This window comes from Jaculus jaculus, chromosome 6 (assembly GCF_020740685.1).
Source record: "Jaculus jaculus isolate mJacJac1 chromosome 6, mJacJac1.mat.Y.cur, whole genome shotgun sequence".
NCBI classification, from domain to species: Eukaryota; Metazoa; Chordata; class Mammalia; order Rodentia; family Dipodidae; genus Jaculus; species Jaculus jaculus.
In genome coordinates, this window is record NC_059107.1 from 75,538,320 (window position 1) to 75,566,288 (window position 27,969).

General features: G+C 39.1%; 1 protein-coding gene across 5 annotated transcripts in view; it reads right to left on the reverse strand.

Moving 5' to 3' along the window:
* Positions 1-27,969, reverse strand: part of Ryr2 (ryanodine receptor 2) — a 737,098-nt gene that overhangs the window by 205,478 nt on the left and 503,651 nt on the right. For 3 of the 5 annotated variants that reach the window (XM_045151997.1, XM_045151995.1, XM_045151993.1), the window contains 9 exons: positions 15,069-15,277; positions 13,906-14,258; positions 13,034-13,148; positions 11,875-12,035; positions 11,414-11,443; positions 9,931-10,090; positions 9,492-9,578; positions 5,735-5,961; positions 1,037-1,838 (listed from right to left, as the gene is read on the reverse strand). In XM_045151997.1, coding sequence (XP_045007932.1) covers positions 1,037-1,838; positions 5,735-5,961; positions 9,492-9,578; positions 9,931-10,090; positions 11,414-11,443; positions 11,875-12,035; positions 13,034-13,148; positions 13,906-14,258; positions 15,069-15,277 — 2,144 coding nt within the window. The remainder of the gene's footprint in view (positions 1-1,036; positions 1,839-5,734; positions 5,962-9,491; positions 9,579-9,930; positions 10,091-11,413; positions 11,444-11,874; positions 12,036-13,033; positions 13,149-13,905; positions 14,259-15,068; positions 15,278-27,969) is intronic. The other 2 variants (XM_045151996.1, XM_045151994.1) reach the window with 1 other exon arrangement.

The window sequence follows — 27,969 nt, forward strand, 5'->3', positions numbered from 1 at the left end:
TATGTGGATTCTGTAGATCTGGACTCAGGACCTCAGGCTTGAACAACAAGTACTTTAACTCTGAGCTATCTTCCTATCCCAATTGTAATATTTTATAAACATACTTGTGCTGAGTCATGGAGAAAAAAGCATAATTTGTCAAGCCAGCATGGCAAATACATGTCCCTTCAGTAGATAATTGCCTAGCAAGTATCCTTTGTAGCTGTATGTATAATGTTCAATACATTCATAAGGAGGAGTATACAATTATACAATGGATATTCTAGGAGAATTTCCTTCATTAATAATAGACTAGCATGCTTTTCTTTCAAAATTTATGCAACTAGTTATAACTTGATTGCTGCAGAAAGAGCAAAGTGACACACCTTAGAAAGACCACAGACTGAGTATCACAGAGCAGAAAGACATCAATGAATTCCTGCACCAATTTCAGAATTCCAGACTTTGTATGCAAGGTGATAATGAGAAGAAAGATTTCCCTTAAGGGGCTAATGAGATGCTTTCTTATGGGAAGTGAAGAGGATTTTAACTGATACAGTTATTTGTTTACAAATGTGTCTAAGAGACATAATCACTCGGGTCAAATTAACTAATGAAATGGGGAGATATAGAAAAAACACCTCTTCCCATATCCATGAGTACAAAGTTCCATAATGCTTGCTCTCTAGGAAGGGTATATGACAGGTGACTGAGAATAAGGTAGAGAGTGATTGAAGAAGACTCCTGGTGGATCACTGACCTCAGTGTGTGTGTGTGTGTGTGCGCGCATGTGTGTGTGACACACACACACAGGGTGTGGGGTGGGGTGAGCTGTGTTTGTGCCTTAAACTCACATACCATATTATTGAAATGTATCTGTAGACACAAGAAGGGAAAGCAAAGAAATTGGTAGTGAATTGGGAGGATAATGGAAGTTAATTTTGTGAAGAATAACACAAGAAGAAAAGGAAGACAGAGGCAAATTTTCATACTACAACATTTAACACTTAGCAATTTTAAGACCCACTCCTACCTCCCTCCCCCAGCCTCCATTTACCTGCAATTTAACTGGCTCAGGCAGTTTCATTTGGAGCAAGCCTTCCTTAGGTCTTTTACCCCCTTTGGCTTCTTCTTCACCAGCTTCCAGCTTTGACTCTCCCACACTGAGCTCCTTCTCCAGATCATCTCCCTCCTCCTCTGGAGTGGCAGCTTCCTTAAACACACTGGGTTCAATTAGCTGTAAAATGTGCTTCAAGTCCCCATTGTGAAAGACGCCCATGATGAGCAGGGTGTAGAAGAGCTTAATGAGGGGCACAAACAGGAACTCAGTGGTCCCACCCACGGGGTCTCGGGCATGGAGACTGCCCTCCTTCACTGCTTCAGTCAGCATCTGGATGGTCTTGGCCTTGAGGATGTCCAGTGGGAACTCAGGGCTGTACTGGTAGCATTCATTGCTGATGCTTACAAAACTGGGGGAGGAGAACTGCATCCGTGGCCGCAGAGAGGTGCTGAGGCCAATGCCAGGGAGGCCATGCTTCTTTTTCTCATCAGGAAAGAGGGTGATACTTTTGGTCTCCTCCGTCATAGGAACAATAAACTCATTGTTCATCATGAGCCTGGCAGTGGCATAGGAGCTGAGGTGAATGTCGATCAGCAGGTCATAGTAGCCAGTACGCAGCAAGCCTGGCATGTACTTGTTCTCAATTGCATAGAGAAGCTGAGGTTCATCTACATGGCTGCACAAAGCATGGGCCACCCGGTGGTTCCCTAGGGCACAGACAGCGGAGTAGAGCCGGAGGGTGTGATAGTGAAACTTCAATAATTCCTCCTGCTCCGTCAGCTCTAAAATGTCCACAGATCTGTTAGTGCAAAGAAAAGATAGGAACTTCTGAATCAGAAGAGTGAGGTGCACAGGTCATAAAATTCAAGAAATATGGGTTCAGACACTATGTTCCTTTGATTTTCTCACATTAAATGGCTGTACAAGATTTGTATATCATTTCTAAATATTTACAAATTCTCTTTCTTATGGAATTTGACATTGAACATTTTCAACCATGAGTTTATCTAGGATCTCCTTTCATCCTCCATGTTACCAAGACTCTGGGCACCTCTTTTGTACAGTTTCAACCTAAGCCTGGGACTCTCCCCCAACTTTGAGAGTCTGAACACTCTCCGAAAATTCCCAGACGCCTTTCACAGCAAATTCTCCTGACTCAACACAACATAAAGTTTTGCTTTGGTAATAATCTTTATGACCAAACTATAGTGTTAAATTTTTCTCCTAGTAGTGACTAGGCTGTGAGCCTAACCAAGTCAGATGGAAGCAAACAGAGTGCTCATTCTCTTTAATGAGTTGCTCTAGAAACATGGAAAGAACAGTACAGTATATATGGCATTTTCCAATTAAAACTGGAGCTGAGGAGTTCACAATGGACTTGAAATTCATGTTTGGTTTTTTTTGGCTTCTATTAAAGCCCATGTCTAACCAATACCTAAAGTCATTTTTAATGCATATCATTGCTTAGATGTGTTCATATTTAATACTATGATTAAATTATATAGATTGTTCATGGAAGATGCTTTAGCATTAAAAATAGAAGTGTTGCATATTCTTTATCAAAAGAACCATCCATTCATCTAGACAGGTATTTTCAGATTTAGGATTTCCTTCTACCATCCATCTCCAGGCAGGAAGGGTAGTCTGGAATTTATGAACTTAGAAAACATCAGTAAGAAAGAAATATCATTATTTTAAGAGAAACTAATATATTTGAGTTGTTTGTTACTGCAATAAAAGCTGACAAAATAAATCATTGTACTCTAACAGTCCTCAGTGGAGAAATTCTTTAATATATCAATAGCATTCATGCATTCCTAAAATACCATGTATATTATACATTAAGTACTATGCACAAATGATGTGAAGGTGAGCAGCATTAACAAGATACTGGGCCTTGGGAGCTCACTCTTCCAGTGAGAAGAAACTACAGCCCTCCTCAAAAATAAATTAAATTATAACTATAACTCACATTAAGAAGAAACAAAATATTGATCGACATTTACCACAATCCCAAATTTTTAATGATTTTCTAGGTCACTAGGGTCTCAAAAATGATTCTTGTACCACTAGCTGTCACTTCCTTTCTGGAAAGTGAATTTCAAAGCTGATCAGACTTTCCTATGCTCGCTGGAATATTTGAAACTAGCTGGTATCCTGACTTGTCATTAAGCTCAGGGAAGAGTATGACACAAATGTCTGAGTGGAAGTTTTAGCCTGATGTGACATTTTGATACCCTTATCTTATCAAGATTTCTAAGTTAGGGATTAAGCTCACAGGTACTACAGTACTGGCCAGTAAGCTCAAGGCCTAGCATTTATCCCCTAGCACTCAGAGAAGTGTGGTGGGGAAAGGACCTGGTTTCCATGACATTTAGTGTACTTATGTTACATTTATTTAGAAAAATTTCCTCAAATTGTACATTAATTTTAAAGACTGTTTAAGTTAACATACATTTATCACAAGCAAGTCACATAAATGGAAATATTCTATGGCAGAGACCTTTGGTTTCTGATTATGGCATATTAAATTATTGTACTATAGTGTTAAATTTTTCTCCTAGTAGAAAAACAACATTTTTCTCTCACGAGGAGAAATCCTCCCAGTTTTCTTTGTTGTTGGTTTGTTCAGTATTTAAAAAAAAAAAAAAACTCTACAAACTTCTGAAAAAAAATTTACCTCATAAAAACTATGAAAGAACTAAAATATATCTAATCACTTAAAGGGTAATTTATTTTAGCAATATATATATATATGTTTTTTTTTGTTTTTTTTAAATTTTTTATTTATTTATTTGAGAGCGACAGACACACAGAGAAAGACAGGTAGAGGGAGAGAGAGAGAATGGGCGCGCCAGGGCTTCCAGCCTCTGCAAACGAACTCCAGACACATGCGCCCCCTTGTGCATTTGGCTAACGTGGGACCTGGGGAACCGAGCCTTGAACCGGGATTCTTAGGCTTCACAGGCAAGCGCTTAACCGCTAAGCCATTTCTCCAGCCCTATGTTTTATTTTTTATATAAAACATGTAAAGATTTATATTTAATAAAGAAAAATTTGCCTGTCAAGATTAACTTTTCTATGAATTTCTTTTGTTTTAAAACATCTTTATTAAAATACATCTTATATGCCATTTACCTATTTAAAACATATAATTCAGTAGGTTTTAAATATTAATGGAGTTATATAATTCAGTAGGTTTTAAATATTAATGGAGTTGTATAACATAATACTAAGCCAAGTGTACATCATTTTCATCTACAAAAATACAGCTATTGATTATATGACAAGTCCAGTTCAAGCTGTAAGTAGCCTCTAATTTTATTTTTAAAAACATTTTTATTTATTTATTGCCTAGCAAAAATAGTATAGGGGTACAGTCATGCTAGGGCCTCTTGCCCCTGTAACAGAACTTCAGGTGCATGCATCAGTTTTTGCATATAGCTTTACATGGGTACTAGGGAACCAAATGGTCCAGCAATCTTTGCAAGAAAATGCTTTTAACTGCTGAGCCATCTCACCACTCCCAGGAATACATACTTTCAGTCTCTAACATTTGTAATTGTGTAGGTCTTTGAGTAATTGACAAATGGTTTTCTTAAGCACAGGTCACATATTACCAATCTTAAAACTAAATAAAAGTGTCCAGCATGCACACTGCTATAAAAATGGGCATTTAGACTTGAAAAGGAAAACATGTATGTTTTCTTCTCAATGTTCTTATGCTACATTTTCACTCAGTTTGTAACCAAACATTTTCATGGTACTTTAGAAGGTAAATTTTGATGCAAATTTTAAGAGACACAGCTCCTTATTCATTATAAAGGATGATAAACTGAAATTTCTGCAGTTTCATTGGCAATCACATGAGAAAATTGAAAATGTAGCAACAAAGCTTCAGTTGAGTACTTACTGAGCTTTATAGAAATACTGCCTAGAATGTATATAAATTTATTACTAAAGCACTCATAATATTTTTCTCTTCTGTATGTGTGGAGGGCATGCATGTGTATATGTATTTTCATATGGGGGATGGATATATTGTGTATGTGCTTGTGTACATGTGTACACATACATGTGGAAGCAAGAGGAAATTCTGAGTATTAATCCCCCAAACACTGAACACCTTTTCTTGAGACAGGGTCTCTCATTGGCCTGGAGTTGACACATAAGGCATGACTGGCAGCCTGCACAATCCCAGTACCTCCCCAGCAGTGGAATTACAGTTGTGTACCACCACACTCAGCACTTTGGATGGATACTGGGGACTGAACTTGGGTCCTCATGTTTGTGAGGCAAGCACTTTACCCACTGAGTAATCTCCCCAGCCCAATATTTTCACAATTTGTTCATTATGCTTCTTGGTCTTAGTTTTTTATATACCTATAAAATGAAATGTACCTCACAGCTCTATACAGTATTGCTGTTAAGTCTTCTAAATCATGCTGCCTTTGTAACTTGTGCAAATTGTTAGCTCTGGTTATCTCAAAGTAAAACAAAAGTAAATAAAGAAACCAGGCAGTAACATGTGCCATCTTCAACTGTAGTATATATATATTGATAATAAATTGGTTGAGAAATATATTTCAGACCATGCTTTTAATCTTCATTTTATTTCTCTAGTGTCACTCCTGATTCTTGGGGAAGTTTAATTTCAGGTGTCCCATCAGACAGAGTTGGATACACAGGGCTGACCTGTTCTCCTCGGGGATGTGAAGGGACATGAACTGCAAAGGGTCCAGGCACTGCACCAGCCAGCCTTGGCGTTCACTGATCCGAGACACGTCTACCTTCAAGAACTGATTGGGCATCCTACTCCACAGGACATGTGACAGGAACTGTACATGCAGACGCGGAGGACACTGTGGCACAGGGTTTTTGTGCTCACTTTTAAACAATCCTGCTGAGAGAGGCATCACATTCTAGTGGAGAGGGAAACAGAAAAAGATTGAATTGATAATATCTCCTGGGGCTTGTAAAGTAATGACTACTTCGGCTAAGGCAAGGCACACGATGACTCAAGCAAACTTAGCATAAGAAATAATGAAGATTGAGTTAAAGCTCCGGAAACAACCAGTGGAGAAAATATAATAAAAAATTGAAATTTCAGACCAAACAAACAAGTTTGGCGTGTTTTTTGTGGTTGTTGTTTTATGTTGTGCAGGTAGATCAAGCATAGCCATGCATTCTTCACATTTCTTTACTGGGCTTAGCATGGGAAAAACTGGCAAGCCTTTATGGAACACACTACAAACTTCTTGAGCTATAGGTCACATTTCATCATTGGTCCTGTCATCCTTCCCATCCTTAACCACTCTCATTAACCAACAGTGTAGTTAATAGCTCAACAGATAAACTCATCTATCAACCATGAACACTGAACTAATATAGCATCAGTCAATACAATTTATTTCTCTTCTACATCAAATAGGGAATTTCAGCCAGCCTTAACTCCTCTGAACTCAGTGAAATAAGTCTCCACTTTGTGGAAAACATATTCATTCATTTATGATGCTGGTTCCCTCTCTGTCTACCTCCCATGGGATCCTATGAAAACACTTCTCACATGTCTTTATGACCTTGAACTCTGTTCCTCTGGAAAGCCTTGGTATGCATTTTCTAGGCTACCTCATATATATGCTACTTCCTATTTCCTTTTATGAATGGAAAAAAATCAAAAAATTAGGTATCACTTTGGGCACTAAGAAGATATGAGTGTAAAACAACATCCCTACTCTCCCTTAGCTTTCATTTTTTATGTTGGGGAAACTAGATGAAAGCCTGCAGAAGAATCCCAAGGTTGTGTCAATGGCCACAGTGGTTGAGCACAGGAAAGAAAGGAGGGCATGGTTGAAGATGGGAGGTGATGGCATGTCAGGCATATCTGAATTTTACCGTCAGGGTAGCAGAGCTTCTAGGGCATTAAGCAACAGAATAATATGATCTTACTTATGTTATAAAGTAGTGAGAATCACCAAGTTGTAGGTTGACAAGAAGAAGGGCAAGGATGGATGAAAGCCCTATTGGAATACTGCTGAAATTATCTACATGGCAAGATCATTGTGGATACCAACAAAATGCATGCTGAGGAAGATCAGAAGGCAGATGACCTACTTAGAAGGGACTTGGATGAGCAATATGAAGGAGGGAGGTCAAGCCTTGCTCTATTTTGTGGGCCTAGGGGATTTCATCTTTATAACCTAACATGGGGAAGACAGCTGATCAAGTATGGGTGGGGAGGGAGAGAGGACCAGCAGTAGAGAATCTGGGTATAGTCACTAGACTCTGAACTAGAAAGGCAGAGGGAGAGGTTAAAGAGACAATATGATATAATAGTAGGGTTCTGAAAACATACAAATTTTATATCTATAGATATAATATAAACATATACATATACACATACATATATAATGTAAACTTGTCTCTTATAGTTAATCTTGAAATCCCTACCATATGGCTTCTCCCATCATTTTGTACAAACTCTGAATTCTTCACCAAGTTTGCCTAGTTAATAAATCTATAGATTGTCTTAGCCTAAGTTGCACTGACCATGGTGTGGCATCTTTGATCTGAGATTGTTGGTCATAATGACTGTGTATCCCACCCTCACGTAGCCTCTAAGATGCCTTCTTCAGCTGTCCTCCTATTTCCTGGCAATTTTGCCTCATCTTACCTCATAGATACTTCCTTCTTAGTGGATACTAGTTCTCAGTATCTGTCTTTCTTTCTCACTGCCTACGTTGGCAGACAGGCATTTCATTAACTTTAAAAGTTTAATTAAACTTGATTTCTGTTTGATTCAATTCTGAATTTTCAGCACAGCACTTTCTTTAATTAAACAATATAGTATTTGCCAATACAATTTATTTCTCTTTTCTTCTATTCTGTTCTGTTCTCTCCTTCTCCCTCTGTCCACAACTATGTATATGTGGGTATGTGTATATGCAGCAAGCAGCAAATCTATATAAACTTGTTGGACAGATGGCAAGTATAAGGCATGGTACAAGACCTTTAGTTAAATTGTCTTCAAACCATACAACAGGTATTAGAAGTCCCATTTTAAAAAGACAGAAACAGGATATAGTTTAACGAACATGTTCAAAATCATTGACCCAGCCTGGAAGTATCACCAAGTGTGGTCACCCTAATGTACATGGCACCTCGACTTTACAAGATTAAATTCAACTTTGCTACTTGATTTCAACAAGCTGTTCAAATTGTGTCATGAACATCCCTAGATGACACAAACTAAAAATTAAAATAAACTTTCCTTCTAGTACCTGGATCCAATTAGGTGACTTATCTCACTGAACCAATTTGTTATCAAATTCTATAATTTTCTCCCATAAAACTTTACTGTTTATTAATCAGTTCGTCTCCATTATGTCTTCCCTGGCTCTCTTCACCATCATGTAGAAATATCAGATCAGGGCTGGAGAGATGGCTTAGTGGTTAAGCACTTGCCTGTGAAGCCTAAGGACCCTGGTTCAAGGCTTGATTCCCTGGGACCCATGTTAGCCAGATGCACAAGGGGGCACATGCATCTGAAGTTCATTTGCAGTAGCTGCAGGCCCTGGCGTGGCCATTCTCTCTCTCTCAATCTCTCTCTCTCTCTCTCTCTCTCTCTCTCTCTCTCTCTCTCTCTCTCTCTCTGCCTCTTTCTTTCTCTGTCACTCTCAAACAAATAAATAAATAATAAACAAAAAAATTTTAAAAAGAAATATCAGATCAGCAGTACCCAGTTGCCAATGCCTGCATTTACTACCCATCTCCATGTTCCTAACAAAATATTGTCACAAGACCAGTTTAATAACACTCACTCCCCTTAGAATTTCAAAACGAACCTTTCTGGGAAATGCAGGTTGAATTTTCAGCATACCATGGCACTCCTGGTCTTCCAAACCTGTCTTGGCAATCTTCAGCCACATACCAGGAGGCATCCTTGGTTAGTCAGGCTAAATGATTTTATTGTAGGCACTTTAACCCAGCATATTCCTGTTGTCTTGCTCCCTCATCCAAGACTGTCTTCTAATAAATGTACCCTAAAACCTCTGATTTAATAGTAAGAAGTCAACCTCAACATCACTTATTTCAAATGTACCTGCTCTTCCCAGTCCACCATAGCTGCTTGTCAATTATGCTTCCAAAAGATTCCATACATCCCATACTTCTACAACCATGATTTCAAGTGTTTACATCTGGTTACCAACTCAATGATTATTCTAGAGGGTATAATTCAGTGTGCTTTTTCTCCATAATCCTAGTTTTATTGATTATTTAAGATAGTCAAAGAACTTTTTTAGAATTATATTATTATAGTGATGTGAGATTTCAAAGATGGCCACTTTCTTTAAATAATAACAAATGCAGAGATATATGTTAGTGTTGACAAAATACTGGATTCATTTAGGAAGTACATGTTAGGCCCTTACAGAAAATGAATGATTCTCACCTTTATTCTTCCCAACTCAAATTGGAAAACATTGGGACTTGTAGCCTGTGCAAAAACTGCAGGAAATAATTTTGTACTTGGCTCCACCTTAAATGAACAAATGTATTTGTTATTATTAGTAAAAACAAAAAAATACAAAGAGAAATGTTCCCTTTATAACTAAAGGAAATTTTTTAGGAAGAAACCAGAGCCTTTCTCTTCCCTTCATCGGGAATATCCACTTTCAAGCATTATAGTATTTCATGGCATCTCTGGAGAGACTCTACTCAGGAAGAATTACGACACTCCAAATAGTCAATAGAAATACACCCACATCATGAATTAATTTCCATTTCCTTTCTTAATTTCTAATTTAAATATTCATCTTTCAAGATATGTTTTCCTTTTAGACTTCTCCCCTGTTAGTGTGAGGCCATCATCCGCCCACAGTTTCACGTACCTGATAGTAAGTGCTCAGTTCCTTGCCATTGGCAATGAACGTGAGCAGCCCGCTGGCAGCATCCACCACACAGCCAATTTCTAGCCCATTGTTGTTGCGTCCTTGCCCAGGGCTCATACTCTCACCCGCACACACCATATAGCAGTTGCTGCGTTTAATGCTGGATTGCAAAAAATAAAACATTTTTATCCTTGTATGACCATAGATAGGGGGAAAGCATGTATATATTGCAAACTAAACCTAAATTATGCTGTGCAAGCAACAAGCTCATGCTGCAATGGGAGAGGTGCAAAATGGGCCTATCTGTAGTTCTGAGCCAAACTCCACTATTAGTAGTGGATGATGAGAGTCAGATCTGACACATCTCTATGATCTCACACCTAACAGAGAGAGGCCAGCAGGGTTGGAACCAAAGAAGAACTGACCTGCACTTTCTCTGACCAAAAACCAAGAAAACCAACAATCAAACCAAAAAAAAAAAAAAAAAGAAAGAAAAAAAAAACTCAAACCAAACTGGTCCTTTTTCTGAGGTTCAAAAAAGTTTACCTACTTAATAATTATCCAAATTTGTATTTTCACCAGTTATTTTGAGTTAAGAAACATTCATTTCCAAACACTATCAAGATTATTGGGTTAATTCTACATGAGCTATGAGCACTACAATGTAATTAAAATTTGGCTAAAATAATGCCCTTTTGTGGATATTTTCCATTGATCTGTTATGAGAAACAATTAAACTAGATTATGCATAAAAGCAATGATACTACAGAATTCCACTTGATGTTGACCTTCACCACAACCTTGATTAGAGCTGGAAACAAATCAAGTACTTTGAGCTCCATCCCCATTCCCTTCTCTGGCACTGTACAGCCAACACATTAACAAGACTAGCAAAGAAAAGCCAAAGGCAGGCAAGCAGGAAGAAAAGAGCAAAACAGCTGGGATAAAGTCCTTTTCAGATGATCCAATTGCAGGTTGCATCTCTGTGCACTAGGCACCTCATACTCCATGATTCTTCCTTATCATCTCCTTGCTATGCTTAAATCACATCAGTGATTATACCCCTACATTGAGAGTTTTCCTTAAATTGTTGTCATATTGAGAATTAAATGCATGCCCAGAATATTCCTAGAAACATGGTTGGTAGGGTCCCATGCTGATTTGGTTGAGACTTTCACTAGGTCCCCATCTATACTACTAAGTCTGGTACATTTCACGTGTTCCAACCTGAGGAAGGACAGCACGTTCCCAGTCACCAAAAAGGATGGTGCAGTTAGAGAAGAAAAGCAACACTATGGAGGACTCTTTCTGAGACCTGTCACAGCAGATCAGAGAGGATCGCATGGGCACAAAGGGTAGCAGCAAATGATCAGATCTTCTCTTGTCTTATTCTGCAAGGAAGATAGCCTTCTTCACTTTTTTGAAGGTTTGGTTTGAGTTTTACAGATGAAAGAGGATGGCACAGAAAGTGTAACTGACTTACCCAAAGCCACACAGCGAGTCAATGGCAAAGCTGAGGAAAGAACCCACTGCTCCTCAGTTGGAGTACAAAGGTGTGCACCCAGCCTACCACTACAACCCACTCTCTGTGCACTATTGCCTTCCCCTCCACACAGCCAGTCCCCAGGAGACTAAGCTGACCTTACTGTCTATGCTGCAGGTTTACCCAAATCTCATCCCTAAAAGAAATGCTAAGTATTGGTGACCCAAGTCATTTGCTACATGATTATTACACCAAAAGGATGCCCTATTCTCACTGCATGATTTTTGATGTTAATATATTTTTATCCCTTGCTTTTTTGCATGAGGAACCAAAAAGTACACTGATACTTGGCTTGATTGTGTTGTTCCTATAAATAGAGATACTGTGGGTATAAAATCTAAGGAAAAAAATCTAGGTTTGCCAATATTTTTTTCAAAAAATAACAATCTGAGAAAACCAACCTTTCATGAACTTTTCCTTTTTCATCTCCTAGGGTGACAGTCACAGTACGGACTCTGTCCAAGTCAAAGCCTGTGTCATACTGATGGAAATCCGATGTAATCCAGCCCACCCAGACATTAGCAGGCTCTTGTCCAGGAAAGATCCTCACTGAATAATAGTACTGCCAAGAGAGTGGAACCATGTAAAGGGTAGAGTACAAACAAAACAAAATGCTGATCTGCAGTGTTAGCTCTTGTTTGAGTCTGCATCACCCAAAAATATATTTTTTTGTTCATGCCATTTGATTTAATTAAAATGGTTGGCACAAGGGAATTATATTGTAAAAATAGAAATTTTCTATTCAAGAGATCCTTAATTAAATATGAAATAATGAGAAACAGAGAAAAAACTATCTCTTTGAACATGTTAAATGATAGCAGGCTTTTATATACCTACATATACTTGTGTGCACATGAGCATACAAAAACATATTTATTTACAAATATACATATGCAATAAAAACACTGGTTCATTACACAGGAAACTTCAAAGTTGTCAAACCTATGAGAGCACACAAATCTATGCTAGAGGTTATATGTCTGCCACCAGCCTCCTTACATTTGCTTGTTCTTTCCTCTCCTTGTAGCACCTTGACATCTCAGAATCACTCTGAAATACCAACTTTAACATATGAGCATCACATTCAAACATGGAAGACTCTACAACAGACATAACTATATTTTCTTATTTGGCATTTCAAGATAGTTTCAAAAATTTTAAAAGCAGATAAACAAAAATAAACAACTGATAAATAGAATAGCAAAACTTGGATAATAGATGCCACTGAGGACAGGTATATAAAACAGTTCTTACTGAAAGATAAGCATCACAGTACAAATGTTTCTTCAAACTTTTCATCCCCCAAATCTGTCTAAAAATAAAAGCAAATAATTATTTTAAGAAAGCTGTTTCACTGGGCATGGTGGCACATGCCTATAACCTCAACATTAGGAAAAGTAAGGCAGGAAGATTGTAAGTTCAAGGATAGCCTGGATTTCATGGTGAGCTCCTGTCTGACAAAAGAAAACAGAAGCCACTTCTGAGCACAGTATGACAAAGGATACCATCTGGAAAGCAAAATAATTAATAAACGTTAATGCCGAGGGTGGGAACTCATACCGTGGATGTTTGCATAAGGTAGTCATAGTCATCACGGTCATCTGCCAGGACATCCTCTGTGAGTCTTGCAGAATGGCTTGTGCTGTAGTCTGGCTTTGTTCTCCTAAGTAAAAACCTGAAACATGAGAGAATCAGGAGTAGGCAGCAATGGCTTGCTCTGCTGACTACAAATACAGATATGTGATTAACTGCATAATTTTCAACCCAGGCATTTTCCTCCCTGGAGGACATGTGTAACTTTCTGAGATTCTCTTAGTTGTCACACACAGAGAATGGAGTGCTCCTGACATCTGGTGGGTGGAGGTGAGAAATGCTTCTAAATACCCTTTCATACCCAGCATTGTCCCCTACAACAAAGAATGACCTGACCAAGTGACAACAATGCTGAGTTTGAGAAATAAACACTGATTTACTGAAAGGGATGCTACAGTAACCGTCTTTCTGAAAGTATTGGTATTTAGAGAGAGCACTCTTTAACTCTCCACCAAGAATATAAATATAGACATCTTAAAAAGCAACTGTTGGACCAGATTTTAGTTGGGATATGAAACAAACACTGGGCTGTTTCTCCCTTCACCATAAAATATTTTGTGAATGAGTGCACTTCTAGCAAAATACCAAGAAACACTTTACCTTCTACTATATTATTAGTTATCATTAGGATCTACCTCAACTATAACTCACGCCATATGATAACTATAATTTGCAATCATATTGTAGCTAAACACAGTGATTCATGCCTATAATCCCAGCACTTGGGAAACCAAGGCACGAGGAGTCCTCTGAGTTCCAGGATAGCCTGGGCTACAGTGAACTTCTAAAACTTCAAGAACAAACAAGCAAGTAATATCAATCTGATTTTGCTTACTGACCTCTGTTTCAGACGAGAGGGCTTTTCCTGAGCATAATCTTTGTGATTATTGAACTCTGGCTTTGGGGTTTCTTTGTCTTTGTCAATGCGGTCAGGCACCAAATGGCCATGAGCTGTCTTCATTAAAACTTCAAAGTCAGAATCCACATCATAGTCCTCCAAATCATTCTTAGGCCCAAAGAGGCCAGCACCTGACAGCCCTCCTGCCATGGTCTTGGAGAAGACCTCTGCACACTCAATGGGCATGCTCAGGCGGTAAAACATGATATCAGTGCTGCTATTCTGAGAACCAAAGGACTTCTGAGTGACCTTCAGACATGGAGAACTGTCTATGGTGCCATCTATTCTGGTCACCTGCCAAATGAAGAAAGCATAGTTTACATTCTAATCATCACTGTCTCTTCCTTGATCCTAATGATGACTAATGTACTTCATGTTTACAGAACACCAGACATGACCTACCTCAAGCACCACTGTGTGATAATAAATCACAGGACATTGCATTATGAGTATACATCCATAGAGATCAAACCAGGTCCTGTACCCGTGATTCAACCTCCATGCAAAACATGCTATAAAGCTACATTTTTACAGAACATGGCTAGAATTTTTCTTGTCATTATTCACTAAAAAATATAGCAACAACTATTTACATAGCATTTATATTGCACTATATATTATAAGTCATTTAGAGATGGTATATAATACATGTGAGGACAAGTGGGATTCTATGCAAATATAATGATATTTATGTAAGGGACTTGAGCATCTGCAGATTTTGGTATCCAAGGGAGATCTGGAATCAGTTCCTGGTAGGAACTGAGGGACACAGTACTCTGCTTCTAATTCTATAGATACCTTGGGAAATTCCTCTCATAAGTATACCCATCCAAATTCAGCCTGAATGCATTGTCTACATATAAAAACAAAGTCTCCCATCAGTTTATCAAGCTACAAGTAAAGTACTCAATCAGAAGCCTACCCTTTGGTAGGTCCCATTACTATACTAAGTCCACACTTTGGTAGGTCCCATTATGATGCAATATATCATGGTCCCCATTTCAATTAAGTTACAATAATTATCCAAGTAGGATCTCCCATGTAAATACATACTCAGTGCTTAAGTTTTGGAAAAACAAATTTATTTCTAAATTAAAATCAAACCTCAATGTGTTCATGGTTTGATGGGACCTGGAGAAATTGAGGAAGCCGCTTGCTCAACCACATGGTGATGTCCCTGTTGGTATTGACAGCAAAGGGCTCATAGCCTTCTTGCAGGCCACAGATGGTGAAATATTTCAAAGTGCTGACATCCTTTCCAAAATTCATCCTGCCCACTTGTGCCACTCCAAGGCTACATACAGGTATGAATCCTAAAATGAAAAATAAATAATCTAATTAGAAGGATATTCTATTACCATGAAATCAACAAACATATTGCTCCTGGGGACTTATTTTTAAGAAAGGTATCACTCTAAAAAGAATACAATAGTGAGATGAAGGAACCAATGGCATTGAGTATTGCCTGAAGAATATTTGATTCTGACATCCTAATTTACTAGGTGTGGAGCATAGAAAGATCCCCTTCTCTATGTCTGGTCTTGCTGAAACCCTTGAGAACCTCTGAAGAACTTCTCCCAGTAGCTAATTTGCTTAGTGGGTATGCATGTCTCTTTCATGAAGGAACGTGAGAAAAGATGAAGGTCCAGGGAGGAATGTAGCTCCCATTGCCTTTTTTCTTCCACTAGCCAAAAGGCTTGATATGTTCAGAATCTATACCCAGAAGATGCTCCATCAGCTTCATCATACATAACTCAAAAAAAGAAGAGTTGAAGGCACACATTTAAAAGGGTTTATATAGGGCTGGAGAGATGGCTTAGCGGTTAGGCACTTGCCTGTGAAGCCTAAGGACCCTGGTTCGAGGCTCGGTTCCCCAGGTCCCACGTTAGCCAGATGCACAAGGGGGCACACGTGTCTGGAGTTAGTTTGCAGAGGCTGGAAGCCCTGGCGCACCCATTCTCTCTCTCTTCCTCTATCTGTCTTTCTCTCTGTGTCTGTTGCTCTCAAATAAATAAATAAAAAATTTTAAAAAAAGGGTTTATATAGACACTTTTACTTTGACCTTTAAAGATTTTTTCCTTCTTTTTTTTCCCCCTTGGGTAAATTAGTACTGACATAAGTGAAATATATATGTATAAAATTTATAATTTATATGTACATATATAAATATACATAATATCTATATACACACTGTAATGAGGAATGGATAAAACCAATAAAATATTTTATAAACTAATCTAATGTATGTCAGCATCAACAAGTCTTTTTTTAAATTTATTATTTATTTATTTGAGAAGAGACAAAGAGAAAAAATGGACACACAAGTGCCTTCAGCCACTGAAAAAATCTCCACACACATGTGCCCCCTTGTGCATCTGGCTTACATGGGTCCTGGAGAATCAAACCAGGATCCTTTGGCTTTGAAGGCAAATGCCTTAAATGCTAAGCCATCTCTCCAGCCCAGCAAATCACTTTATTACCAAAATGTAGTGAAACTGTACTAATATTGTCTATTTGAGATCATTGTAATCAATTGTGAAGGGAATGAGATAGTACTATATTTTTTTTTACTTTTTATTTGTTATTTGTTATTTATATATTTATTTGAGAGAGAGAGAAAGAAGCAGGCAGAGAGAGAAGAGAGAGAGGGAGGGAGAATGGGCATGACAGAATGGGCACTGCAAACAAACTCCAGATACATGCACCACCCTGCACATCTGGCTTACTTGGGTCCTGGGAATTGAACCTGGGTCCTTTTGGCTTTGCAGGCAACTGCCTTAACTGCTAAGCTATTTCTCTGGCACTTTAAAAAATACTTATTTTTTGCTTATTTATTTAGGTACTGATTTTTTTTTTTTTCAATGTGGACGGGGTGATACTTTTGGTGGTGGTGTAGTTACCTTCCCATTGCAGGGACAAACACTGACCAAATGCAGCTGATGGGAGGAAAGTTTGTTTGCTGGCTTACTTGTTTTTGACTTATAACTCCATGATGGCAGGGGGAAAACAGCATGAACAGAGGTTGGACATAACCTCTGTCACAGCACGTGGACAACAATAGCAGGAGAGGGTGCCAAATATTGGCACAGCAAAACTAGCTGTAATACCAATAAGTTTGCCCCTAATAACATACCTCCTCTAGTAAGACTCTAATGCCCAAAATGCCATCAACTTGGAAACTGACCTTCAAAACACATGAGTTTATGGGGGACACCTAATTTAAGTCACCACATTCCAACCCTGACCCCATAAACTCATAAACAACCATGGTATAAAATGAAATGCACTATTAAGGCCAATCTTAAAAGCCCCCATAGTATTTTTTAAAAAATCCTAACACTGCACTTCCAGTTAAGATGGTGGTGCAGGTACCACACCAAAGCACCCTAGGGGGGGAAAGACCAAAAAAACTCAGCAAAATACACACTTTTACTAAACAGTGAGGTATATAGGAAATTGAAGCACCAGTGGAGAAGTAGAAGAGATCCAGAGCATCCAGAGCCCGCACAGGCCAGCAAAAGTGGCCCCTGCAGCTCCGCCAAGCACAGCAGCAGCAGCGACACATCAGAAAGCCGCCACACTCGGCTCCAGCCACAGGAAAAGGCAGCTGTGGGGAGCTTCCACTAACACCAGAGCTCTCCACAACTCAAGAAACGTGAAGGGAGAGTGGCAGTGAGCAACAGAGGAGCAGACCACTAGGTAGAACACGTGGAACAGTGAGAGAACCAGAGCAGCTGTGGCTCCCTCTCCTCCCCCACGGCCTGAGCCCATATTCAGCAAACAGAGCAGCGGTCCTGGGATGTGGCAATGCCAACATGAGCCAACAGCGGGACCCAAGCAAGAGCAGAGTCCGGCAGCAACATCAGCTGCTCCGGCACTGGCAACATCAGACCTAGCAGCAGCAGACCCAGCAGCAGCAGCAGACCCAGCAGCAGCAGCAGCTTCAGCAGCAGAGGTGGCTAAAACAGTTGCAGCTACAGCAGCAGCAGCAGAGGTGGACCCAGCAGCAGTAGCTGCAGCAGCGGCGACAGACCCAGCAGAGGCAGCTTTAGCAGCAGCAGTTCCAGCAGCGGGTGTGCTGAGCTGGAGGGCCACAGTTGCCAGGATTGGTTTGCCCCACAGGAAAATCCAGTGCCCAGCTTCAGAAATCACAACAGCAGCCCAAAGACCCAGGCAGCAAGTTGACTAAGACTAAAATCATCCAAGGTAACTGGGATTGTACCAGGGAAGGGTCTCACTTAGTCACAATCTGACTTGGATCCCTCAACAGACCAGAAATCATAACCTCTTTGTTGATAGAGTATTTGGTTGTTATAATAACTACTCTTGCATACATACTTGGGGATGGTTTGGATTGAATGTGTACAGTGTTTAGTTAACTTTTAGAATCTACCTGAATTTTATTCCACTCAGCCTACTTGAATACTCCCATAGCAGGGAACCACACCTAACACCTTAAGCTCCTACCCTGAAAATATATAACATCAAATGAATTGATACAGCTAAGAATACCCAGCTAACTAGAAAATCCAAGCATTAACTTAATCCAAGATGCAAAAATATATACATTATAACACAAGAAACACTAAAAAGCAAGACGATATAAATCCACCTAAAAGTATTAATGCATCAGAAATGACCTCCAGTGAGAACAAATTAGAGGAAATGCCTGAGAAAGATTTCAAAAGAATGATTGTAAATATGTACAAAGAACTCAGAGAACAAATCAAAGGAGTCAAAGAGGAAATCAAAGGAATCAAAGAAGATGCAGGACACCAATTTCATGAAATAAAGAAGGCAATACAAGACATAAATAAGGAAATAGAAATAATAAAGAAAAAACAATCAGAATTATTAGCAATGAAGAACACAGTTAATGAAATAAAAAACTCTATAGAAAATCTCACAAGTAGAATGGATGAAGGAGAGGACAGAATATCTAAGCTAGAAGACCAGGCGGCAGATCTAATACAGTCCAACAAAGAGAAAGACAAACTTATAGAAAAGTATGAGTGGGAATTTCAAGATATTTGGAACACTATGAAAAGATCAAATGTAAGAATTCAGGGCATAGTAGAAGGAGAAGAATTCCACTCCAAAGGCATAGTAGGTGTCTTCAACAAAATCATAGAAGAAACTTTCCCCCAAATTGGGAAAGAGGTGCCAATGCAGATACAGGAAGCCTTTAGAACCACAGACAGACAAAACCTGGAAAGAACCTCTTCTTGCCATAATATAATCCAACTTCCAAACACACAAACCAAAGAAAATATATTGAAAGCAGTTAGAGAGAAAAATCAAGTTACCTACAAAAGCAAGCCCATCAGGATTACAGCAGATTATTCAACAAAACTTTACAAGCCAGAAGGGCTTGGAGTGATATATTTCAAGTTCTGAAAGTTAACAACTGTCAACCAAGGTTACTTTATCCTGCAAAGCTATCCATGCAAATAGACGGAGAAATTAGGACATTCCATGACAAAAGCAGATTAAAGGAGTATTTGAAGACAAAACCAGCTCTACAGAAAATACTTGATAGAATCCTCCATGCTGAAGAAAAGGAAAAGCACACAAATAAGGAACATAGAAAGAACAAGCAATACTCAAGTACTAGTTAACACAAGAGAGCACAGGTAGAACTGGAACCACAACAACAACAACAAAAAAAAGGCAAACATAAATACACACCTTTCAATAATATCTCTTAATATCAGTGGCCTCAATGCCCCAACGAAAAGACATAAGTTTGCAGACTACATTAAAAAGCACGATCCTACAATTTGTTGTCTTTAAAAAACTCACCTTTCTAAAAAGGATTGATGTTATCTTAGGGTGAAAGGTTGGAAGATGGTGTTTCAAGCAAATGGGCCTAGAAAACAAGCAGGGGTTGCTATCCTAATATCTGACAAGGAAGACTTTAGTCCAACATCAGTCAAGAAAGATAAGGAAGGTCACTTTATATTGATTAAGGGCACACTCCAACAGGAGGACATTACAATCCTAAACATATATGCATCTACCATAGGGGCTCCCAAATTCATCAAACAAACACTATTAGAACAAAGGTCACAGATAATACCAAACACAGTGGTAGTGGGTGACTTTAATAACCTACTCTCTTCAATTGACTGGTCATTCCAGGAAAAAATAAACAGAGAGGCATCTGGACTAAATGAGGTCATAGAAGGAATGGACCTAACAGACATATTCAGGACATTTCATCCAAAGGCTGCAGAACATACATTCTTTCCAGCAGCACATGAAACATTCCCTAAAATAGATCATATATTAGGACACAAAGCAAATCTTAACAAATTCAGGAAAATTGAAATAATTCCTTGCATTCTATCTGACCACAATGGAATTAAACTACAAATCAGTAGCAAGAAAGTCTATAGAGCATACACAAAATCATGGAAACTAAACAATACACTACTAAATGATGTATAGGTCAATGAGGAAATCAAGAAGGAAATAAAAAATTTATAGAGTCAAACAATAATGAGAACACAACATATCAAAATCTCTGGGACACAATGAAGGCAGTTCTAAGAGGTAAACTTATAGCTTTAAGTGCCTATATTAAGAAATTAGAAAGGTTGCAAGTAAATGACCTAATGCTTCACCTTGAAGCCTTGGAAAAAGAAGAACAAGGCAAACAAAAATCAGTAGATGGGAAGAAATAATAAAAATTAGGGCATAAATTACTGAAATAGAAATTTTAAAAATCCAAAGAATTAATAAAAAAAAAGAGTTGGTTCTTTGAAAGGATAAACAAGATTGATAAGCCCTTAGCAAATCTGAGCAAAAGAAAGAAGAGACACAAATTAAGAAAATTAGAGATGAAAAACATAACATCACAACAGATGCCAGAGAAATTCAAAAAATCATAGGGACATACTATAAAAGCATATACTTCACAAAGAATGAAAATCTGAAAGAAATGGATGACTCCCTTGATTTATATGACCAACCTAAATTAAATCAAAATGAGATTAATCACTAAATAGACCTATAACAAACATGGAGATCCAAACAGTTATCAATAATCTCCCAACTAATAAAAGCCCAGGTCCAGATGGATTCACTGCTGAATTTTACCAGACCTTTAAGGAAGAGCTAACACCATTGCTTCTTAAGCTTTTCCAGGAAATAGAAAAAGAAGGAATTCTACCAAACTCTTTCTATGAGGCCAGCATCACCCTGATACCAAAACCAAGTGAAGGTAGAACAAAAAAAGAAAATTACAGACCAATATCCCCCATGAACATAGATGCAAAAATTCTCAACAAAATATTGGCAAACAGAATACAAGAGTATATCAAAAAGATCATTCACCCTTACCAAGTAGGCTTTATCCCAGAGATGCAGGGATTGTTCAATATATACAAATCTATAAATGTAATACTTTATATAAATGGGTTAAAGGACAAAATCACATGATCATCTCATTGGACGCAGAGAAAGCATTTGACAAACTCCAACAACCCTTCATGATAAAAGTCCTACAGAGACTGGGAATAGAAGGAACATATCTCAATATAATAAAAGCTATTGATGACAAACCTACAGCCAACATATTACTAAATGGGGAAAAACTTGAAGCTTTTCCACTAAAATCAGGAAAAAGACAAGGGTGTCCACTGTCCCCAATTTTATTTAATATAGTTTTGGAAGTCTTAGTCATAGCCATAAGGCAAGAGACACACATAAAAGGGATACAAATTGGAAAGGAAGAGATCAAGTTATCATTATTTGCAGATGACATGATTCTATACATAAAGGACCCTAAATACTCTTCTAGAAAACTGTTAGAGCTGATCAATACCTACAGCCATGTAGCAGAATACAAAATAAATACACAGAAATCAGTAGCCTTCATATATGCTAACAACAAACTCACAGAGAATGAAATCAGAGAGTCACTCCCATTCACAACTGCATCCAAAAAAATAAAGTACCTTGGAATAAACCTAACGAAGGAAGTGAAGAATCTCTACAATGAGAATTTTAAAACACTCAAGCGAGAAATTGCAGAAGACACTAGAAAGTGGAGAAACATCCCTTGTTCCTGGATTGGAAGAATCAATATTGTGAAAATGGCAATCTTACCTAAAGCAATCTATACATTTAATGCAATCCCTATCAAAATTCCAAAAGCATTCTTCATGGAAATAGAAAAAACAATCCAAAAATTCATTTGGAATCACAAAAATCCTCAAATATCTAAAATAATACTGAGCAACAAAAATAAGGCTGGTGGTATCACCATACCTGATATTAACCTATACTACAGAGCCATAGTAACCAAAACAGCATGGTACTAGCACAAAAACAGACATGTAGATCAGTGGAACAGAATAGAGGACCCAGATGTAAGCCCAAGTAGATATAGCCACCAGATATTTGATAAAAATGCCCAAAATACTCATTGGAGAAAAGAGATCCTCTTCAGCAAATGGTGCTGAGAAAATTGGATATATATCTGCAGAAGGATGAAAATAGATTCTTCTCTCTCACCATGCACAAGAATTAAGTCCAAATGGATTAAAGACCTTAACATCAGACCTGAAACTCTGAAACTGCTAGAGGAAAAAGTAGGGGAAACCCTTCAACATATGGTCTTGGCAAAGACTTTCTGAATACAACCCCAATTGCTCAGGCAATAAAACCACAGATTAATCACTGAGACCTCATGAAATTACAAAGATTTTTGCACTGCAAATGGCACAGTGGAAAAAGCAAAGAGGCAACCTACAAAATGGGAAAAAAATCTTTGCCAGCAATATATCTGGTAGAGGATTAATATCTAGGATATACAAAGAACTCAAAAAGTTAAATAATACGGAATCAAACAAGCCAATCAAAAAATGGGATTTGGAGCTAAATAGAGCATTCTCAAAGGAAGAAATATGAATGGCATATAAGCATCTAAAAAAATGTTCTATGTCACTAGTCATCAGGGAAAGGCAGATTAAAACTACATTGAGATTCCATCTCACTCCTGTCAGATTGGCCACCATCATGAAAACAAATGATCATAAATGTTGGTTGGGATGTGGAAAAAGAGGAACCCTTCTACACTGCTGGTGGGAATGCAATCTGGTCCAGCCATTGGGGAAATCAGTGTGGAGGTTCCTAAAACAGCTAAAGATTGATCTACCATATGACCCAGCTATAGCACTCCTAGGCATATATCCTAGCTACAGATGACTGGGCTTCTGTGTGAGAATGAAAATACTTAGTAGCAGAGGTCAGTAAGTTAACAAGGAGATATAAAGGGAAGATAAAGGAAGGGAGGAGGGTACTTAATAGGTTGGTATTGTATATATGTAAGTACAATGATTGTGATGGGAAGGTAATATGATGGAGAATGGAATTTCAAAGGGGAACGTGGGGGGGGGGGGAGAGGAAATTACCATGGGATATTTTTTTATAATCATGGAAAATGCTAATAAAAATTTTTAAAAAATCCTAACACTGTTCAAACAGTCACATAATCCAAAGATTCTTAACTGTTAGTTGAAAAATGAAAAAAATATAATGGCAGAGAATAAGCATTTACTCTGAAAAAGATGGCACTGTATATTGCAAAGAAGGATTGAACCAATACAAGATTAAAACAAACAGAACAAACATCAAATTCTGTAGCTCCAAGTCCAACCACTCTAACCAGTGATGAGTTTCTGAAGTTTCCATTTCTATCACTCCAATTGGCTGAGCTTCTCCTAGCCTGGGAAAAATTCCATTCTGTACAACATCTGTCTTTGGCAGCCATCTCACAGTCCTGGCATCTCCATTGGTTCTCCACTGCAAGCCACAGTTTATCCTCATGGCTCCATTGGGACTCCACACAGAAACTTTCAACAATCCTGCCTCACATTGTGTGTTTCCCCAAAACAAAACTGCATTGCAAATCCAATGTCCCTCTCTTTCCTACATTTGTTGTACTCCAATATACCAGATGAGCAACCAAATTGTTAATCCATGGGGTAACAAAGTGGACTTTGAAGAACAGAACACTTCTTGAGAATTCAGGCCACCTACTTTCAAGAGTTCTTAATTTTACTGCTATCCCAAAGCAGAACAACTGGCCCAACCACAGTGGATGTAATCTCTTAAGTAACTGCAGCTGAACAAGCACTGTTTTAGGCCCAAAGACTTCATTACTTCCTGTGTCATATATATCTGCTCATGTCAGTGTATTTCTATGCAATACAACTCTCTACAAGTTCTCAGGAGACAGGCAGGCACAATGCAGCAAGCCTCTCACACAAACTGTTTCTACCACATTCCTGAGAAAGCTCACAGTGCATAGTCCTTACTGAATTCAGGTCTTTTAACTCTGACCAGAATGGCCCATCAAACTCTTCTAAGAATACCACAAGGTGTCTCTCAGATGAAGGTTTCAAATCCTTCAACACTCCTCTTGAAATTAGTTCCAAAACGTCAAAAGCCACATAGTCAGGTTTCTAGTCCAATGACCCTGCTCCTATGGTAGCAATTTTACTGTTGCAGTTACCTGCTTGTTGCTTGTGCAAAGTATCTGACCAAAAGCTTCTTGTGGGAGTAAAAAGGTTTATTTTTGGTTTACTGACTTGAAGGGAAACCACATGATATCAGGGAAAAGGATGATATGATCAGAGGCTGCACATCACATGTACTACAGCAGGTGGACAATAACTGCAGGAGAGTGAGCCAAACAATGGCAATAGGGAACTCATTATAAAAACCCATAAGCCTGCCTTCAACAACACACCTCCTCCAGCAAGACTCCAATTCCCAAATTGCAATCAGCTAGGTACCTACCATTCAAAACACTTACACATAAGGGGGAGCTCTAATTCAAACCACCACAGGTAGAGATGGTAGTCATGTACTCCTCATCTATAATATTTTATACTAATATTTAAGGAGTCAGTACAATCAGGTAAGTTTGTGTTGGGATACAGACTACAAATAGCAGGTTCCAATTAGACCCTGAAACAGAAAATTATTCAGGGCTGGAGAAATGGTTTAGTGGTTAAGTGCTTGCCTGTGAAGCCTAAGAACCCTGGTTCGAGGCTCGATTCCCCAGGACCCACATTAGCCAGATGCACAATGGGGTGCATGCATCTGGTGTTCATTTGCAGTGGCTAGAGGCCATGTCATGCCCATACTCTTTCTCTCTTTCTGCCTCTTTCTCTCTCTGTCTGTCACTCTCAAATAAATAAATAAAAATAAAACAAAAAAATTAAAAAAAAAATATTGAATCCTAAAAGTAAGTAGATAGTTCCCAAGAGGGTGTCAGTTTGTTGGGAGCTATGAACCAAACCTCGGCCATGTTGACAGAAACCGCCATATAGCAAGTTAAGTTTCTATTTCCTCATCTAATGATCTATTATCAGAAATGAAGAAACTGGTACGCCTGAGTGATAGCCTCTCCTGGTGCTGCTGGTAATTGATGAAGAAACAAAGAAATTGCATTTAGCCAGTAACCCTGTGATCTCTTGCCTGAATATGACTTCTTTCCCCTACAACCCAATATAATCCTATGTGTAAAAATAAACTTCAAGACCTTGACCAATACCTAGCTTGGTCTCCTTCCTGTGTCTGTTTGCCTTCTCCCACTCAGGTTAACTTCCCCTCGGGTTCTTTTTTGATGCCCTGCTGGCTGGGGCAAGTGGCGCCCGAATGTGGGGCTTGAGGTATGAAGAAAAATCCTGAACGTCACTCGAGGGGACAGCCGTCCCCGCCATTGGATCGCCACCACACCAGCAGGTGAGTGAAGATCTGCATAGAAGTCACTGCAGGCAGTCCATGCCTGTAATACAGACCTGCACCGTGATCACCACAGAAAGCCTGCCTGTGATACAGATCCACTAAGGTAAGACAAGCGACAAATTCTATGGCAAACTATTTAAATAAAGACTATTTAGTCAAATTTGCAAAACACAAGAGTTCGGGATCTCTTTGTTGCTTTTTGTAAACTTCTTTTCCTCCTTTTACTTTCAGTTGGTGCCATCACGTGGAATTGCAACATAGTGACAGGGCAACTGAAGCCTCTTGGCGAGGGCTACCCTCTGGCATTAGCTGAAGACCCCTAGCTCCCTGTGCGAGTCCCGACAGCCCGTTCGGGCATTGGAAAAGACCTCCTATCTAGACTCTTTTCCTATCAACGAAACTGGTTACAAAACAGCCAGTAAGTGCCCTTAGGGCAGCTGCCAGATTCTTAAATTTGTTGAAAAGCTTGTGTCAAGCTCACTGGGGAATCCCCTGTGCCAGTTCATCGACCGGGAAGCTTGTCCTTTGGTCTTGCCATTTCTCCTCTTTCCTTTTCTATCATGGGACACACCCTAAGTAAGCAGGAACTTTTCATCCAGGGACTTAAAGACTCCCTCAAGACTTGTGGGGCAAAAGTTAAGAAAAAAGATCTTGTTTTCTTTTTCCTCTTCCTAGAAGATTTATGCCCATGGTTTCCCTGGGAAGGTACCATTAATGAACAAAGATGTGGGAGAGTGGGAGACTGTTTAAAAGATTACTATAGGACTTTTTGCCCTGAAAAGGTTCCGGTTCAGATCTTCTCATATTGGAACTTAATAAATGATGTACTTCAGGTTCATTGGTGCCAACTGGATATTTCAAAAGTTGTTAGGGATGGAGAATTATTTCTTAAAAATAACCTTAAACCTAGCCAAAACCCTCCCATTCATGAACTAACTTCCAGCCATCAGGATACCCATGAGGCTACTGCTGCTGCTGCTGCTGCAGCTCCCTCCCCCGAGCCACCCCACCCTCCAGGCAGGCACCATGGAGGCAGCTCCTAGGCAAAGGCACTAGGCGAGACAAATGATCCCCCTTCGCAGTGCCCCTCTGTCATTATTCCTATGCCTGAGGATGAGCCACCTGCCCTTAAATCCATTTATCCTATTCTTTCCAAATGTGCAGTTACCCCTCCCCCTAATGCCCCTCTTTCCCTAGATGAGGAATCAGAGCTGGAGAATGAGGCTGCCAGATATCACAACCCTGACTGGCCACATCCCACCGCCCTCATAGCAGACCCTCCACCTTATCTTCACATGCCTAAGTCATGTCATTTTTGTGCCCCTATAACTATCAATTGTGATTTAGAAGCAGTCACTTGACAGGTGACCCACCAACTTTCCCAGGAAGCCCAATCACTAAAAACTCTCCTTGCAGTTAAAAAAAAAAAAAAAAAAAAGGCCATCTTGCTTAAACAACTGCATGATTTAGACTTAGAAATTTGCTTTCCCTCTCTGGCCCCCAAACACACATCAAAGCTAAAATCAAACAACCAAAGACTGTTCATGCGTTTCCAATAACAACTGCCCAAGTGAAAGCAGGAGCAAATTCTTTAACCCATTCACCACCTGAGTCAAATGGGGCAGAAACAGATTCAGGGAGGAAGGCTCTGACGGAGATAAGAACTCTAAACAATCCACTGATTCAGATGATGACAGCGACCCAGGCAGGAACAAAAGTATTGTGATTAAGCCCCAGCAGTATCACCATTTAAAATTTAAACATATCAAGGAATTAAAAAGTGCTGTTTCCTCTTATGGACCTACTGCTCCCTTTACCATGACCCTATTAGAGGCCCTTAATGATAATTGGCTTTCAGTAAATGATTGGAAAATGTTAGCAAAGGACATCCTGACACGAAGGGCCTTTCTCCTGTGGCAAGCTAATTATACTGAAAGATGTCGAGACGCTGCCCACCATAACACATCCATTGGATCCTCTTCTAAGTCCTGGACACTAGATAAACTTTTGGGCAACACTCCTTATGATACTAATCAGGACCAGGCAAAATTCTCCCCTGGGTTACTCTCACAAATCCAAAATGCTGCCCTTAAGGCTTGGCAAAATCTTCCATCTAAAGGATCGGCTGTGACTTCCTTGACCAAAGCACAACAGGGGCCTAACGAGCCGTACAGCAACTTTATTGGGCGGCTCACTGAGGCTGCAGAATGGCTTATGGGAAGTGAAGAAATAGATAATAAAT